Here is a 15,981-nt window from a genome sequence, read left to right as displayed (position 1 = left end):
ATTTGGAATCATTACATTTTTCAATCACAAAAAAAAAAAAAAAAAAAAAAAAAAAAAAAAAAAAAACCTAGGGGTGTGATAAGTGTCATGTGTGGAGAAATAATTTTCCAATCACACTCCTAGATTTTTTTGTGATGAAAAATTATTGTGATTGGAAAATTATTTCTCCACACACGACACTCATCACACCCCTAGGTTTTTTTTTTTTTTTTTTGTGTTTGAAAAATGTAATGATTCCAAATTATAATAAATGCCCTAAATTAACCATTACCCAAAAAATAGAAGAGCCTCTGAGCACGCGCTCACGCGCGTGCTCAGAGGCTAGTATATATATATATCTATCGTGGGATGAGTTTTGTAAATTATAGGAGTTTTAAAACTAACAAAAGAGTTATCCTATTTTGTAGGGAGTTAATGAGTAGAAGTAGAAATTTAAATCAACGTAAAAGTAGGAGTTTATTAGAAGTAGGAAGACATATCAACGTAGAAGTAGAAATTTATTATTTTTGTCAATTTACTATTTTAGTCTCATTTTTAAGTTTTAGATAGGGGTGTTTTTGACAGTAAAAAAAACAATAACTAACTTTCTTTTTCTAATTTACTATTTTAACCTCATTTTTAAGTTGTTGGTTAATTAATTTAGGGGTGTTTTTGACAGGAAAAAAAGTAACAACTAACTTCCTGAATCCTCTTAATAAATACAAACTAGCCTCTGAGCACGCACTCACACGCGTGCTCAAAGACTCTTCTATTTTTTTGGTAAAGATTAATAATTTACATTTATTATAATTTGGGATTTCTACTTTTTCCAATCACCAAAAAAAAAAAAAAAAAATACGTGGGGTGAGTTTTGTAGATTAGAGGAATTTTAAAAGAAAAATGATATATCTACAATATTTTTACAATAAATCCTAAGTGGCAAGTTGTTACTAGTTATTATTAGGACAAAAAAGTAATCTTAGTGTTAGTTTCAAATTTGAACCAATAACAACTAACCACATGTGATTTGTTGTAAAAATATTGTAAACGTAGCATCTCTCATTTTAAAACTAACAAAAAAGTAATCCTATTTTGTAGGGAGTTAATGAGTAGAAGTAGAAATTTAAATCAACATAAAAGTAGGAGTTTATTAGAAGTAAGAAGGTATTTCAACGTAAAAGTAGGAATTTATTATTTTTGTCAATTTACTATTTTAACCACATTTTTAAGTTTTAGGTAGGGGTATTTTTGACAATAAAAAAAGCAATAAGTAAGTTTTTTTTGCCAATTTACTATTTTGACTCTATTTTTAAGTTGTTGGTTAATTAATTTAGGAGTATTTTTTACAGGAAAAAAAGTAATAACTAACTTTCTGAATCCTCTTAATATATACAAACTAACTTCTGAGCACGTGCTCACGCGCGTGCTCAGTGGCTTTTCTTTTTTTGGGTAAAGATTAATAATTTACATTATTATAATTTGAGATTTCTACTTTTTCCAATCACAAAAAAAAAAAAAAAAAAAAAAAAAAAAAAAAAAAGCGTGAGGTGTGTTTTGTAGATTTGAGGAGTTTTAAAACTAACAAAAGAGTGATCTTATTTTGTAGAGAGTTAGTGAATAGAAGTAGGAATTTAAATCAACGTAAAAGTAAGAGTTTATTAGGAGCATAAAGGCATTTCAACTTAAAAGTAGGAATTTATTATTTTTATCAATTTACTATTTTAACCCTATTTTTAAGTTTTAAGTTGGGGTATTTTTGACAATAAAAAAAGCAATAACTAACTTTCTTTTGCCAATTTACTATTTTAACCTCATTTTTAAGTTGTTGGTTAACTAATTTAAGGGTATTTTTGACAGGAAAAAAAACAATAACTAACTTTCTGAATCCTCTTAATATATACAGACAAATATATTGATTGATTGATGGAAAGTGGGACATATAGAGAGAAGAGAAATATAGTTTGGATTTGACTAAAGAAAATCTTACCAAAGTATCCTAATCCTAAATAAAATATACCCACCACCGCACTCCCTTGGTGCGATGGTCACTCCACAAGTATAAGTGCTTGTGGGGTGTAGGGGCAAGGGTCGGGGTTCAAGTCTCCAGGAGGGAGCTTCACACACATATACACTTAGATTAGGCTAGAGTAGAATTCTATCTTATATCAAAAAAAAAAATATATATATATATATATATATATACCCTACAAAATACTACAGCTAGCTAACTGACTTGTTTAAAAATATTATGAACGTAACATTTCTTAAAAAAACGACCAACTAAAACAGCTCTAACTTAATACCATACAAACAGGACAGAAATACACAACAGCCCCCACTATGCACTCGAGGCTATCACTACCTAAATGTAATTTTCTAGACCTACCCCAACCCAAATTCATGGACGCATCAGTATCTGAATTTCTGTGAAAACAACCCAGATTCAAGCCCCAACTTTAGGACTGGGTTGTGCAGTTTTATACATCAGTATCTGTGTGCTTTGCTTCAAATGAGCAATCAAGTAATAGTGTCTCTCACCGGAACTTATTCAATTTGGCCTTTATGCAATCCAACAAATTTGTGAATAAGTCAACCCAACAAAAAAAGAAAAAAAATTACAAACTATTTTATTGCAATAAAGTTTGCACAGAATCTTATAAAAAGACCTCACAATCCAAAATTTTAAATCCTAAAACGGTAAAACCAAATCCCTCAGTGTGACATACAATATCCATTTGTTTTTCAAAAAAATAAAAAATTGCAAAATAAGGGAAATAACAGTGAATTAAAGTAAAAAACTAATGACCTTTTGGAAAAGTTGGTTGGAAATCTTCTCACAACACATTGGAGAGAAACCATAGTAAGAAAAAAATATATACAGAACCTTTACCCATTAAACATATGAAAGAAAAACTTAAAGCCAAACCTTTGGGTATTGCAGTTTTGCCAAAGAAAGCGTGTTCCTTTTCTCGGACTTTTTTTCTTTTTCTTTTTCTTTTTTTTTTTTTTTTTTTTTCTTTTTCTTTTTTTTTGTGGGAGTTGAGATAGCGGTTGGTTTTTTGAACCAGTAAACTGACGTTGTTTTGAACCAGTTAGACATATAATTTTACTTCGTTGTCCTCCAGTTTTTGTCTCTGTTTAAAACATCATGCAGTTGGCTTTTTTTTTTCTACGGATGTATCATTTCATGGTGGCGAAAAAGAAGGAACCCACTTCCCCACTCTCACTCTCCCTATTACAATCACTTTCTCAAAACATAAAAGTGCAAGCTATCAGTTCCTATCCAAATTCCAAAACAAATTAAGAAGAACAAAATGCCGACTTCCTTAGTTATCTTCTTCTTCTACATTCTCTACACCCTTTCCTTCACAGGTAAACTCGTTTCTCTCACAACATGACAATCTTAAAACCTTTCAAATATATGTATGGTATAGTTGAAAAGCTTAAATTGTTGCCTGTTGTTAACTTTGTTTTGCAGATGGGACACAACTCATAATAGTGAACAATTGCAAGGAAAACATATGGCCTGGACTTCTTGCCACTGCAGGCCATTTAACCCCCAAAGATGGTGGCTTTCATCTCTATAGTGGTGAGGAAGTAGTGTTTGAAGTCCCGGAAAGATGGTCTGGAAGAGTATGGGGCAGACAAGGTTGTTGCTTTGATGAAGAAACCGGCAAAGGTTCATGCCAAACTGGTGACTGTGCTGGCCTTTTGCATTGCCAAGGCATTGGTGGAGTTCCTCCGGCCACAGTTGTTGAAATGACATTTGGAACCTCTAAATCAAGCTTGCATTACTATGATGTGAGTTTGGTTGATGGGTTCAACTTGCCAGTGTCAATGGTTCCTATAGGTGGTGGTGTGGGATGTGGTGTAGCGGCTTGTGAGGCTAATTTGAATATTTGTTGCCCATCTGCTTTGGAGATAAAGAGACAAGGGAAAGTTGTGGCTTGTAAGAGTGCTTGTTTGGCTGCTAAAACAGATAGGTATTGCTGTACTGGGGTGTTTGCAAATCCAAAAAGTTGCAAGCCAACTATTTTTGCACATCTTTTTAAGGCCATCTGTCCACGAGCTTATAGTTATGCATTTGATGATTCTACTGCGCTTAAGACTTGCAGGGCTCCTAGGTATGTTATCACATTTTGCCCTCCTAATTGATAAAGATGTTTGGTCAAGAGCTAGCCGCTAGTGGTTTCTATATTTACTTTGTGGTTATCATTGATGTCTACTAGACTTGTACTTGTAGTTCCTACAGTTCCAAGTTTTTCATTGTTGTGAGTAATTGGAGATTGAAAGTTCATTTGTTATTTAGGGAAGTTTCTTTTCAATTTAATCATCAATTGTTCTTGATATCGTTTTGAATTTTCTGTACAATTTGCATTGTCAAAGGTTTAGCCAACTTTTTTGATAAATTCAATAGTTACAACAAGTGAGTGGGGATTTGAAGTTGGTTTAGGGTAACCATAAAGTATAAATACTTGGTACCTTAATTTAGGATGCTAATAATTGAAACAATATCTAAAGTCAAGGTTGGATTTTAGTACATTAGATCAGTCCTCAAGTTCAAAATACAAACTGTAGAGGACGGTTTTTTGGTAGGAGCACTACAGCTTTTTAGTACCCTGTTTGGCTGTTCATACCAAGTACTGTCAAATGCATCTCATTGCTTCAAAGGGTTTAAAGGAAGCTTCTGAGTTTTGCTAATACTATTAGGCAAATATTAATATGTACCATGCAGTGCTTATTAAGGTTTGACTAATGTAGATCTCACTTAACATAAAAATTGGATAAATAGAAGAAAAATGCATAAAACTTATCACATAGTCTATTTTAATATTTTTTGTTCTTTTTATGAAGTTGGTCTTACAGCCTATAAAGCTGTTGTTAACAGACACTGTAAGGTGCCTATTAACACAACCCATACTATTAAGAGCTGAAAATTTGGACCAGAGAAATTTGTGGTGGGTTTATGTTATACATTTGACGAATTGGTTAAAAATAAGTAGGTTTTTGATCATTTCAACTGTGTAATAAAATTGTGTACCCATTCACTATTACTATGCTTTTATCCCAGCAAAATGCCAAGATTTCACCTCAAGAAATCAAGCTTACTCCTCAAGAGTCAAAAGTAATTTAATTATTTGTGTATTAAAACGGAGTGAAGTATACAACTATACATACCAAATCTTGGCAGCATTTTCATGTTTGGCTATAGGATTTAAGAATGGGCAGATACCTTCTCTCAAAGAATATATGTTCATCAACTATCATAAATATGCCTATACCTGAAAAGATATTTAGAAAGGAGTGATGGATCCAAAATTTGTTTTGGGTTCTCTCACTTGATTTGGAACTTCAGTCATAGATTTCGCCTTGCTGGCCAAAACTTGATTTTGCTTGCAAAGGAGAGTGGGCTATTTTTTCAGTCGTGTCAAACATGCAAATGTTCTGTTATACACAATACTCATGGGGTGATAGAAGAAGTGTTCCATAAAACGCAGTCAGCTGTAACTGCAGCGACTTTGATCTCCCATTTGCGCATAAAAATAAAAATAAAGGTATTCAATTGCAGAGAATGATGTTGAAGGATTTAAGCAACAAGAACCTTTTCATTTCACAAAGTGACGATTTAAATTTTTAATATTTAATTTGAACCATAAAATAAATTGGACTATAGTCTATATAGAATGAATGCAAGACATGATGCATAATTTTGAACAAACTAAACTCAAAACAAATGACATTATCAAAGAAGGATTAAGGCGCGTAAAAGCATTAATATCAAGCTTTCCAAAATGACATTTAGCCAAAAATATAGCTAAATCCACTTAGAAAGATCATGCATCAAACTCAACATTTTAAATATGCAAAAATAACAAATGAACAATCCCTCAATACACTTAACTTGGTACGGTTCATCAATACACCAAAAAATATTCATTTTTAACTCTCTCTCTCTCTCTCTCTCTCTCTCTCTCCATAAATCAGAGGTGATGCATAGATTTGGTGGTGGTGGCACTTCTAGTGGTGGGTTTGGCAAAGGCGTTTGAATGGGAAAATCTCAACCTAGGTGCCTTTTTTTGTTTTCAAGAGACAGAGAGAAACCCGAATCGTTCACTTCAAGAAACCCGAATCATTCACTCCAACCAGAGATCGGACTTGTGGCTCCCTCGATGGTACTCCAACAATTTGGAGAGGTGTCCCTTAATTGTGATTTTTGGGTTTCTTTTCAACGTAAGTCATATACTACAAAAAAATGTATTGGACAAGTTTAATATAAGTCATAACAACCACGAGATCAATTACTCTTATTTTGAATTTTAATATTTATTGTTTCATCTAGCAATTACTCTCAAGTTTTGTTTGGTTGGAATGATAGAAAAATAAGATGACAGAAAAAATGAGAAGAAAAAAGATATTTGTTTTCTACCCGTGTGTTTGGTCAAAATGATGCAAAAATGAATAATAAAGAATAAATTACTATTGTTCCTCAAAAAAAAAAAAAAAGAATAAATTACTATTATATATTTATTATTAAAGGAAAAATGATGAAAAAGTACATAAATTATTTTATTTTCTTTCTCTCCCCCTTTTTCTCCCCAATTTGATATGACAATAAATTGACCCAAGTGAAAAACTTCATCCACCCCATTTTCTATCCTCTCCCTTATCGGCCTCTCCCTTCAATGTAAGGAAATCCTTCCAATCTATCAGTGTGTATGATACATGAAAAAAGCATTAAACAAAGAACGAACCAAAACCAACGTCGTTTTGCTAAACAATAAATGCTTTAGCTAATTAAAAAGCAACCTACTAAATGTTATAGTTGACAACAACCTACTAAATGTTATAGTTGCCTTTCTGCTAATATTTCCATTAATGGAAGAAAACTAGTACTACAAGGGTCTGCTGCATTCCAAGCAGCACCGGACAGTTTGCCTTGCATGCAACTACTGACATAAATTAATTAATTGAGTTACGAAATATCTCATTTACATTATGGAACCAAAACATGGAGTACATCAAGAAGCAAATATTTCACATAAACAACCAATTCTAATAAAAAATAAAGTCATGAACTCCCAACTCAATTAACAAGCCACAACTCACCATCATTCAATCCACCCTATCATAACTAGCAACATATAAAATAGCACTGATGTTACAGATCAATAATTTTTAAGCATATGACTCAGCCATAAAGTGGATTGAAAAAGTTCTTTAAATAAAAGAAAATAAATAAATCCATACATAAGAAAATTTCTGGACTCTCCTAAACACAACGGCTCTCTCCGCCTGGTAACATTTTGTACAGTCACCGTTACAGATTCACTACCTCCTCCCTTTTTACACCCTTAAAACTCGTACACTAATTTTTATCTCCTCCAGGGGCATCAGGTCTGTTCACCATCTGTGCCTCAGCTAGCCTGATTCTAGGTATATCCTCAAACTAACAATGTACAGTTTTAAGTACAAGCAGCAATTTTATTTTCAGTGGGCTGCTATCTACCAGAATAGATAGATCGAGCCAATACTAGACATGAGAAAAAGAAGAAAGAGGGTGCTCATACTATCCTCAGTTAGCTGTACAAGAACTTCATTTCCTATGCCGTTGCAGTAGGATGTGGATTCATAATGCTAATCCTTCTTTCTGCAAAAAAAAAAAAAAATTAAGCACCCTGTTAGAAAGCTATTTACATGCTGGTTAAGCATTGAAGACTCAGGTATAAATAATATCGGTATAATCATAACATAACTTACCCTAGTCAATTCATAATAATTTAAGATTTAAAACCAACAAGGGGATATATCACAAAATAAGTAAAATACTTAACATATTCAAGTTCTCACAAATGCTTAATTTATTGACAAACAATGAACATTTTACAAGATTAGGTGTTAAAAATATCTACTGCATGAAAATTTTACATAAAAGGCGATATTCTAGTCATCTTGTGTACAAGAAAATAGCCCAAAAATACGCGCGCGTGTGTGTGTGTATAGAGAGAGAATAAAAACCTCCAGCTGCCACAAGTTTCTCTACACGTGCTACTATATGCTTCCCATATGTATACTTCTTCAGAGCATTCAGATGGACCTTTATTCGATTAAGTATAAGTTCAAGTTGCTGGTCATCACAAGTTTCCAACACCTTCTGTACAACATAGTTCGCAAACTGATCTTTCATCATCACCTAAATCCATAGAGACAGAAACCAAAAATCATTAGCAAATGAATTTCCCTCGCAGACCCATAGAATGGCCTAAAATGTTCAAGCATGAAAACCTCAGGAATTGCTGATCTAACAATCCAAATACCTGATTCACTTTAAAAAAAAATTAGAAAAAGCTACAAGAACACTTAAGATGAAGCTTTGGAGATGCCAAGGGAGACATCAAACACCCTTAATCTATACAATATATTAAGTAGAAACTCAAATCTATACAATATATTAAAGTAGAAACTCAAATCTATACAATATATTAAAGTTGAAACTCAATAAAGATCCATTTTAGAATCTAATTAAACTTTAATTTTGTACCAAATGTCATTCCAATCAGAATTCACATGTTTTAATTTTCTACAACTGTCCTTCCTATTTAAAATACTCCTAGCTCATTAAAACTACTTCAAGCACATAAAACTAATTCTAACCCATTTTACTTCAAGCCCATTTAAAACTACTTCCAACCCATTTGAAACTAATCCAAATTTCTTACTTAAACGCATTATTAATTTAAATATAAACTTTAATGAGAATTTTACAATATTCTAAAAAGTGATTTCCTTTTCAATATATTTTCTTTATAACTCACTCAATTTGTATGACTTATTTAAAAATGTAAAACATTAAATAAATTCATTACATCACAATAGCAAAAATTACCCACTAAGTATATTAGGACACCAATTTACTTTCTTTTTATTTTAACTAAAATGGAGCAACCAAGAATGAACAATTTACATACTCTACCAAATGTTTACAATGATTTTTCAAGAGTTGACAAAAATTCAAAACATGAGCTTTGACATTGTTAACTTAGATATGAACATTTGATATGTATTTTATAGCATATATTCTAAATGTACCAATATGTAGGTAGGAAGTTAATAACTAGTTTATACTAATAGAAACCTTCAATAATCTAAGGTTAACCGTCCAATTGGCATTATTAGCCCCATATCAAAAGGCACTATCTGTTTCAGTACAGGGGTTTCTCATATCTTCCACTATGGCATAATTTTAGAAGAAGATAGGGGTGGGGAGCCTGGGAGATGGGGAAGGGCAGGGTTCTGACACCAAACTATTCTATCTGCAAGGGAATATTAAGAGGCACTAATTTAAAAGGACTTGAGATTACTAAAGCAATCAGAAACCTGAACAGGCTATGTAGTATATTTATTTAATGATAGGGAGCAATTGTATGGTTAACAAACCTGAAGGGGCTCATTTTCATCAGTGGCACCAAGCATCTCGGTAACCAGGGCCTGGCGTTCAGCAGCAGTTCCAAAACTCAAGCACTTCTCTATAACATTGGAGGCAAACTTCTGCTGGCTCATTTGAACTATCTGACCGGTTAATTTAGTAATTATGGATGAACGTTCATGTGGCTTTCCGTGCTCCAGCACATGCTGTAAAATTTTACAAAAGCAGTCAAAACACTTTGACAAAACAAGTGAGTTAAAGTAGAGAGCAATGGAAAAAACACATACAGTTATAATTTCAATTGCAACCCAAGAATAGTGGGCATGCATGTATCCTTCAAGAGTAAATTGGAAGCAAGGAATAAGAGGGCCTTAATACACAGGCTCCATGGTGGCAAGCACATTAGGGGTGCCCACATTACTCTTTATAATAGGCAATACCATAGGTGAATAATTACGCCAAACAATAAAGGTGCAGGTGGAGGTTGGTGGTGGTAGGGTGTTTGGAAGTATACCCAGCCCTTGAAAAATAACATCAAGTAAACAAACCACGGAATGCGCAATTCGGGAGGAAGTACCATTTCTCTTGGGAGGAATATATGACTGTTGTCCAAGGCAGTTATAAATTATCACGCGTGCACACACACAAACACACATACACATTATTTTCTTTATCCCTCCATTTAACTGAGGAATTTGAAAGGTAGGATAAGTCAAGGTCAAGGTAAGGAGACATGAAATTATTCATTTTAAGGAAGTCTAATGGTTTTGGAAACATTGAGAACTAGGAAACAGTGATATCAATAACCAACAATCATGACCCCATATTAGTCCAAATTGTAATGAGAAACAAGCTTCCCAGAAGTACAACAAACCTGAACAACATAATTCCCATATTGGTCTTGTGCCAACATGCAAACAGACAGCAAAATCTCATCCATCATTATTTGCTGTGTTTTAGGGTCATGGCAGTGCTCCAGGATTCTCTGTCATATGAAAGTGATACCACTTCAGCAATAAAATTCTTACATTTTTAATCACAAACACCCACTCCACTCCACTCTCCATATAAAAACAGAGTTTCTTCACCTGTATGACACGACAACCATATGGATGGGTAGACAGCGTCACCACTTGATCATAAAATGTTGAAACAATAAAATGGATTGCATCTTCAGGTACACATTCAATGCACTTCTGGATGACATGGTTCCCATTCTGATCGCGTACACAACGCATAACATGGCCATCCAGTTCCTTGACCATTTTAGTCTGCTGGTCCAGATCAACAACTTCAATAGCCTGAAGAGTAAAATCAAAGAATGTCAAGATTTAATGCAAGGTCAATATACCTGTACTTATACAATCAGCATTCAAACATAATTGAAGACATGTATGCTAAAGAGAAAATTTGAAGGCTTCGTATTTTAAAAACATAGATTCAGAATGATTTAAGCTGCTATCTCATTCTCTACAATTTGATATAAAGAATGTTAGTGTAGTGACTCATCTAATTCAATATACGGAAACCTAAGTGCAGCTTGGAGAACTAAAATATCTCAAAAGTGCAATCTGCTATTTAAAGTTAGTTTAGAGAGATTCCTGCATGTGTCTATAAATCTTCAAAAAGGAATGTCCTATTCACCATTCTCAAACAGCAGGTTTGACATGGTTTTCCCCAATAGCCAAAGAATATTATATAACACTTTTAAGCTTGTCTCGTCAACACATGTTGAAATAAGAAGGTAGAAGATACCACTATTGAAGATCATGCAAGAAAACACAAAAAAGCAAATATGAAGGATGGGTTGACACAATGTAAAACTCTCATAAGTCAGGTCATTGAATGACCATACCTTCTGGATAACTCGACAGCCATACATTTGAAGACTAAGGTTCAGCACGTGACCAGTGAGCTGGTCAGCCAGTTCTCTTATTTGGGAGGGAGTTCCATGCTCAAAAAACTGAACACAAAAGAAAAACTGTTAGCCATAAACAAATTTGATCCACGCAATTTCATCACCAGCACTTCCCACGTGTTTCTACAAAATAAAAAAAAATAATAAAGACTACTTGAAAATAAAAGGCAAAATGATTTTAAAAAAATTACCTTCTGAATAACATAATTACCAAATACATCAGTCATTAGGGAAAGAGCTTGGGGCATAATTTCATCGAAAACCATGTTTTTCTCCTCTGATGTGGCAGTCTCAAGTTTCTGTTGAATAAATCGACTCCCATACTGATCGGCACTGTTCAAGAAGGTATTTAATGAAAGGGTCAAATTTTTGGAGGTCACCATTAGGTAACAGCCCAAAAGGTTTAACAAGCAGTAAATACCTGAACTCGACAACATGGCCTGCTATTTCTGAAAGCTCAAAACATTTAGTTTTATTGCTCTTAAACTCATCTAGTAAAGTGGATGCAAAAGTTTCATCCAAGTTTCCACCAGCTTCCGAATGCCAAGCTCCCATGACACCCCCAGCTATATTTCTCATCCCAGGAAAACGCATGTTTCGCTCACCGTGCCTGACAGGACTACCTGGTCCAACAGGGGAGTTAGGCAGAAGAGCACCAGCCAATGGGCTTCCAGGATATGACATGCCAAGCCCTAATGCTGGATTTCCATAATAACCATGATTCAAGCTAGGAGATTTACCAAGGTAGGGAACACCAAACTGTGACTTTTGAGGTGAAAGCAATGCCCCCAGATAAGCTTTCTGGATTTCAATTAAATCAAAGTAAGAATTACCCATATCCCTATCTAGTGCCACATCGTTAAGGGCAGCAGCCTGTGCAGCAGCATACTCATTCGATCTCAAGTACTGAGGATATAATGGATCCATCAGCGGCACCTGAAGAGCAATCCCTGCGGTGTGATTTCTAACTCTGCTAAGATTCTGCAAATCAGCTCCTGCTGCCAACATATTTGGTCCTAAAGAGAAACCTCCTCCCAATACTCTGGAGTCCATCCCACTAACTCCCAATGCAGATGCAGCAGCAGCATTTTCAAATAATGGCGGCAGACTACCACTGCCAAGCTGGCTACCCATCATGGATGGCGATGAGGGATTAATGGCATAGCCACTCAAGCCATAGTTTTGAAAGGAGGTATTCATACCATCCAAATTCTGATAGTGAGAAGGTGAACTTCCTCGGCCATTAAGAGTTAGTGGAGATGGTCCTTTCAGGTAAGAGTTAGCAGATGAAACAGCATTCTTTTGAAGTTCTACTTTCTCATCAGATTTTAAGAAAGAGTTGTTTAGATCCATCCTAGCCCCACTGCTATTTCCAATCATTGGGTATCCTTTGGTTGATTGGGGGCCAGGATGCAGATGAAAATGCCCTGATTCAGACTTGTTTAAGTATGAATGTTGTTTGATATGATTCAGATCACCCTGCAAATTGAATAGGTCATGGTGATCATCAATTTCATGTTGCATTTGTGACCTTGAATGGTTCTCTTTTTCTTCCAAACCATTTGTTGACAGATTCATGCCAGACAAAGCAGCGACCAGATCAGTAGAGTCATTCAAACTAGGTGAGACACCATTGAATGAGTTTGATCCACTGATAGTTCTTTTATCCATAGAGCTAGCCCTCCCAACAGGTGGAATTCGAGGACTAGGTGCCCTAGCCACAAGTTGAGGGTCAGGTGTGGTGCTTCTTGACAGGGAGGCACCTAGAGCAGAAGCATAAGTATGAGAAGCCGAAGAACCAATATTTTGGGTGGCAGACATGCTCTGCTTATGTCCACCAGAACGCAAAGCCTCCATAGATGCCAATTCATGTTGCAGATGAACAAACTGAGACTCTGAAGTTTCAACACCATTATCGAATGCATTTCGGCTAGATGGGCGAGATGGGTGCCTAGAAACAGATGCATGTATATCCTCCTGCATCAAAAAACTAAACCATAAAGCCAGCAGCTTTAAGTGGGGCAAATCAAGCAGAACTTTCAGCACATGCCACGAATACCTGAATCAACTAAAAGAACAACTAGAAGCACATATATCATGTAAGACGAAGACCCACTTTTGATAAGATCATGATTTTAGGATACAGTATATCAGTATTAAACCCAATTGCAATGTTTTTTTTTTTTACTTTGTTTCAAACTAGTGCAAGGACATTTTACTCTTCCAATGTGGTGCCTATCTAATTATGAACCAATTGCTTCTCACCAGATCAAGGTTCAGAGGTACCACCAACATTTAGCTAAAGAACAGGGCTAGTATAGATAACATGAACAGGCACATTCTTCAACACATTGAGAGATTATGCAATTGGTGAACCAACATGAGAGCAGATTGAAGTAAGCAAAACAAAGAAATTACATAAAATATCTATATTGAAGTCAATGAGAAAGAAATTTTAATTTCTTTTAGGAAGATCAAATATCACTGCTGATCACAAGGACCTAATATTGATTAAACCAGGTACACATAGACCAACATGGAAAGACAACAATGACACAACCATAGAGAGCAGTTGCAATCACACAAGTAACTAACATAAAAATTACATCAACCACTCATTCTTCAACACAGAAGTTCAAAATGAACATAATGATTAACCCTGCCAAGCATAGAACAGAAAGAGAAACATGACCTCCAGGATATCAAATTCAGGCAACAAAAATCACATTTCAAAAACATAAAAAGTATCTAAAACTCATGATCGTAGAAATCAAATTAAATCAAAACCATTACAAGTCACTATAACTTCACCTGAATGATCTCTGCAATACTCTTCTGCCTAGTCCCTAGCCCCAACCCCGGCAAGCCAATCAACCCATCTCCACCCCACTCAGCTGCAGCACCCTTCCCATTCTCCTCACCTCCAAACCCCGGCTGCACTGAAAAAAGCGACCGATTCTCATTCCCATTACCACCTTCTTCACCACCTACTCTACTGACTTTTCTCCTATCACCAATCCCTCCCACCCCCGAACCGGCCACGCCGCCGCCGCCACTCAACCGCTGCGCAAACCGCCTTTCCTCCTTGGAAAGAAGCGGAGGAGGCAGCCTTGGGTTCAGATTCACATTCGCATAGTAATAATTCACGTATGCCGGGTCAGCACGAAGCTCATCCTCACTCAAAACCCCTTTCCCACCATTCTTCTTTAAGCCCATCACCGCCGAGGCATCGAATAAGCCCCCCACCGCACTTAAAGAGCCCTCCACAGTCGGTGGAGCCGACCCACTTCGATACATACTGAGCTCCTTCTCTCTATCACTCAGCTCCTCTTGTTGCCGCCTTTGCTCCCTAATCAACAACCCCAAATCTTCGCTGTATTCACTGTTATTAAGCACCGATCGCACCGAAACATCGGGTGCCATCTTTGAATAAGTATCAGTGACCATCACATATGAGAACCAAAAAAAAAAAAAAAAATCAAACAGACACTGAAACTGCTTAAAGTTTGAAACTTTGAGCTGGGAATCAGCTCAAGATAGTTAAAAATCAAATGGGTATGTTGCAAAAGCTTCAAAGACTTTGTCTTTTGTGCTGAAAATCACAAACCCATGTCTCAAAAATTTTGCAGAAACCAAAAAAAAAAATCTGGGTTTAAGTTAAAGTTTGGATTTTTGGGTTGCAATTTAGTCAAAGAGATACAGATCGGAGTGAGAGTACATAGTGAACATGATCAACAATGAGTTCCGCCATTTTCAGAGAGAGAAAAAGAAAGAGGGAAAAGAGAGACAGTGCAGTCGAGAAGAGAGTGGGGGGAGTGATAAGCACAAGCAGTGGAGTAATCTGAGCCGTTGGATATACTCTTCAACGGCTATGATCAATTCTAAGGGGATTTGTTCTTACAATAGGTCTTTTAGGGTTTTTTTTTTTTTACTAGGATTATAATAAGTAAGTTGGGTTACTGTTTTTGGTTTTCTTTTTTTTTTTTTTTCTTTTTTTCGAATAAAAAATACAGATATGCTTGGTATGCATTGGCACGTTGGGTTTTTTTTTTTTCTTTTCTTTTCTTTTTTTATGTCTGATTCGGCTGTGAATTGTGATTCTTATTATGTAGGGAGTCAATAGAAGATATGTATGGCAAAAACATAGGATTTATATGTTGTATCATCTTGGAAAGTAGATTTCTCAATTTTGTGCTTGTTATGGAAATTGTTTTGCAAGTCAAATGCATGGCTTTGAATCTAGGGGAGATTTTATAGGATTCATTAACGTGATTATTGTTGGAGAATATTTTGCATTTCTTCCGTAAAAGAATTTAGAGAAAAAAAGATTTTGCATTCCTTTTTCATTTTTTTCATTTTTTAGTAATGTATATTTTTTTTCCCTTTTCTTGTGTATGTTTGCATTGTGCAAAATATGGTTACTTTTATTATTTCAAAAGTTTCTTCAAAGAATAACAAATTTAAAAAGAACAAAAATAAAAATTGTGGAAAAAAGAAGAAATGCCATATGAGATAAATTGAGATACAAAATTGATTTGACAAAATGTTTCATGAATATATAATACACTTGGAGAGTTGAGACTTTGCCAATTTCTTGAATTTTTTTTTTTTTTTTTGGGATTTCTCACGGGGTGTCTAAGCCAGCTTACATGCACCTTAA

The 15,981-nt window shown here is 35.1% G+C and overlaps 2 protein-coding genes across 3 annotated transcripts; one reads left to right on the top strand and one right to left on the bottom strand.

Annotated features, from left to right (window-relative positions):
- Window positions 1-3,123: 3,123 nt before the first annotated feature.
- Window positions 3,124-4,315, top strand: LOC126697543 (thaumatin-like protein). Its single transcript, XM_050394583.1, has 2 exons — window positions 3,124-3,351; window positions 3,458-4,315. Exons 1-2 carry the CDS (start codon window positions 3,294-3,296, stop codon window positions 4,132-4,134), a joined length of 735 nt encoding a protein of 244 aa, XP_050250540.1. The 5' UTR covers window positions 3,124-3,293; the 3' UTR covers window positions 4,135-4,315.
- A 2,865-nt stretch (window positions 4,316-7,180) lies between these two features.
- On the bottom strand, window positions 7,181-15,128 carry LOC126697542 (pumilio homolog 1-like). Of its 2 annotated transcripts, XM_050394582.1 has the most exons (10): window positions 14,133-15,128; window positions 12,062-13,298; window positions 11,743-11,944; window positions 11,513-11,654; window positions 11,259-11,366; window positions 10,492-10,704; window positions 10,278-10,388; window positions 9,415-9,609; window positions 7,996-8,170; window positions 7,181-7,627 (listed from the first exon to the last, which is right to left on the bottom strand). In XM_050394582.1, exons 1-10 carry the CDS (start codon window positions 14,766-14,768, stop codon window positions 7,581-7,583), a joined length of 3,066 nt encoding a protein of 1,021 aa, XP_050250539.1. In that variant the 5' UTR covers window positions 14,769-15,128; the 3' UTR covers window positions 7,181-7,580. The 2 variants fall into 2 exon arrangements, with proteins under 2 accessions (XP_050250539.1, XP_050250538.1); XM_050394581.1 differs by having other exon boundaries at window positions 11,743-13,298.
- Between the last annotated feature and the right edge of the window lie 853 nt (window positions 15,129-15,981).

Source organism: Quercus robur, chromosome 8 (genome assembly GCF_932294415.1).
Source record: "Quercus robur chromosome 8, dhQueRobu3.1, whole genome shotgun sequence".
NCBI classification, from domain to species: domain Eukaryota; kingdom Viridiplantae; phylum Streptophyta; class Magnoliopsida; order Fagales; family Fagaceae; genus Quercus; species Quercus robur.
Note: the sequence above shows the minus strand (reverse complement) of the source record. Positions and strands in the feature narration are given on the sequence as shown.

What these genes read in the sequence shown, in the direction of transcription:
- LOC126697543 (XM_050394583.1), top strand. Translation starts at nt 3,294, where the DNA reads ATGCCGACTTCCTTAGTTATCTTCTTCTTCTACATTCTCTACACCCTT. An exon ending in CTACACCCTTTCCTTCACAG is followed by an intron (nt 3,352 to 3,457) that starts GTAAACTCGTTT and finishes TTTGTTTTGCAG; the next exon opens with ATGGGACACAACTCATAATA.
- LOC126697542 (XM_050394581.1), bottom strand. Translation starts at nt 14,768, where the DNA reads ATGGTCACTGATACTTATTCAAAGATGGCACCCGATGTTTCGGTGCGA. An exon ending in ATGGTTGTCGTGTCATACAG is followed by an intron (nt 10,389 to 10,491) that starts GTGAAGAAACTC and finishes TTCATATGACAG; the next exon opens with AGAATCCTGGAGCACTGCCA. An exon ending in ATGAAAATGAGCCCCTTCAG is followed by an intron (nt 8,171 to 9,414) that starts GTTTGTTAACCA and finishes CTATGGATTTAG; the next exon opens with GTGATGATGAAAGATCAGTT.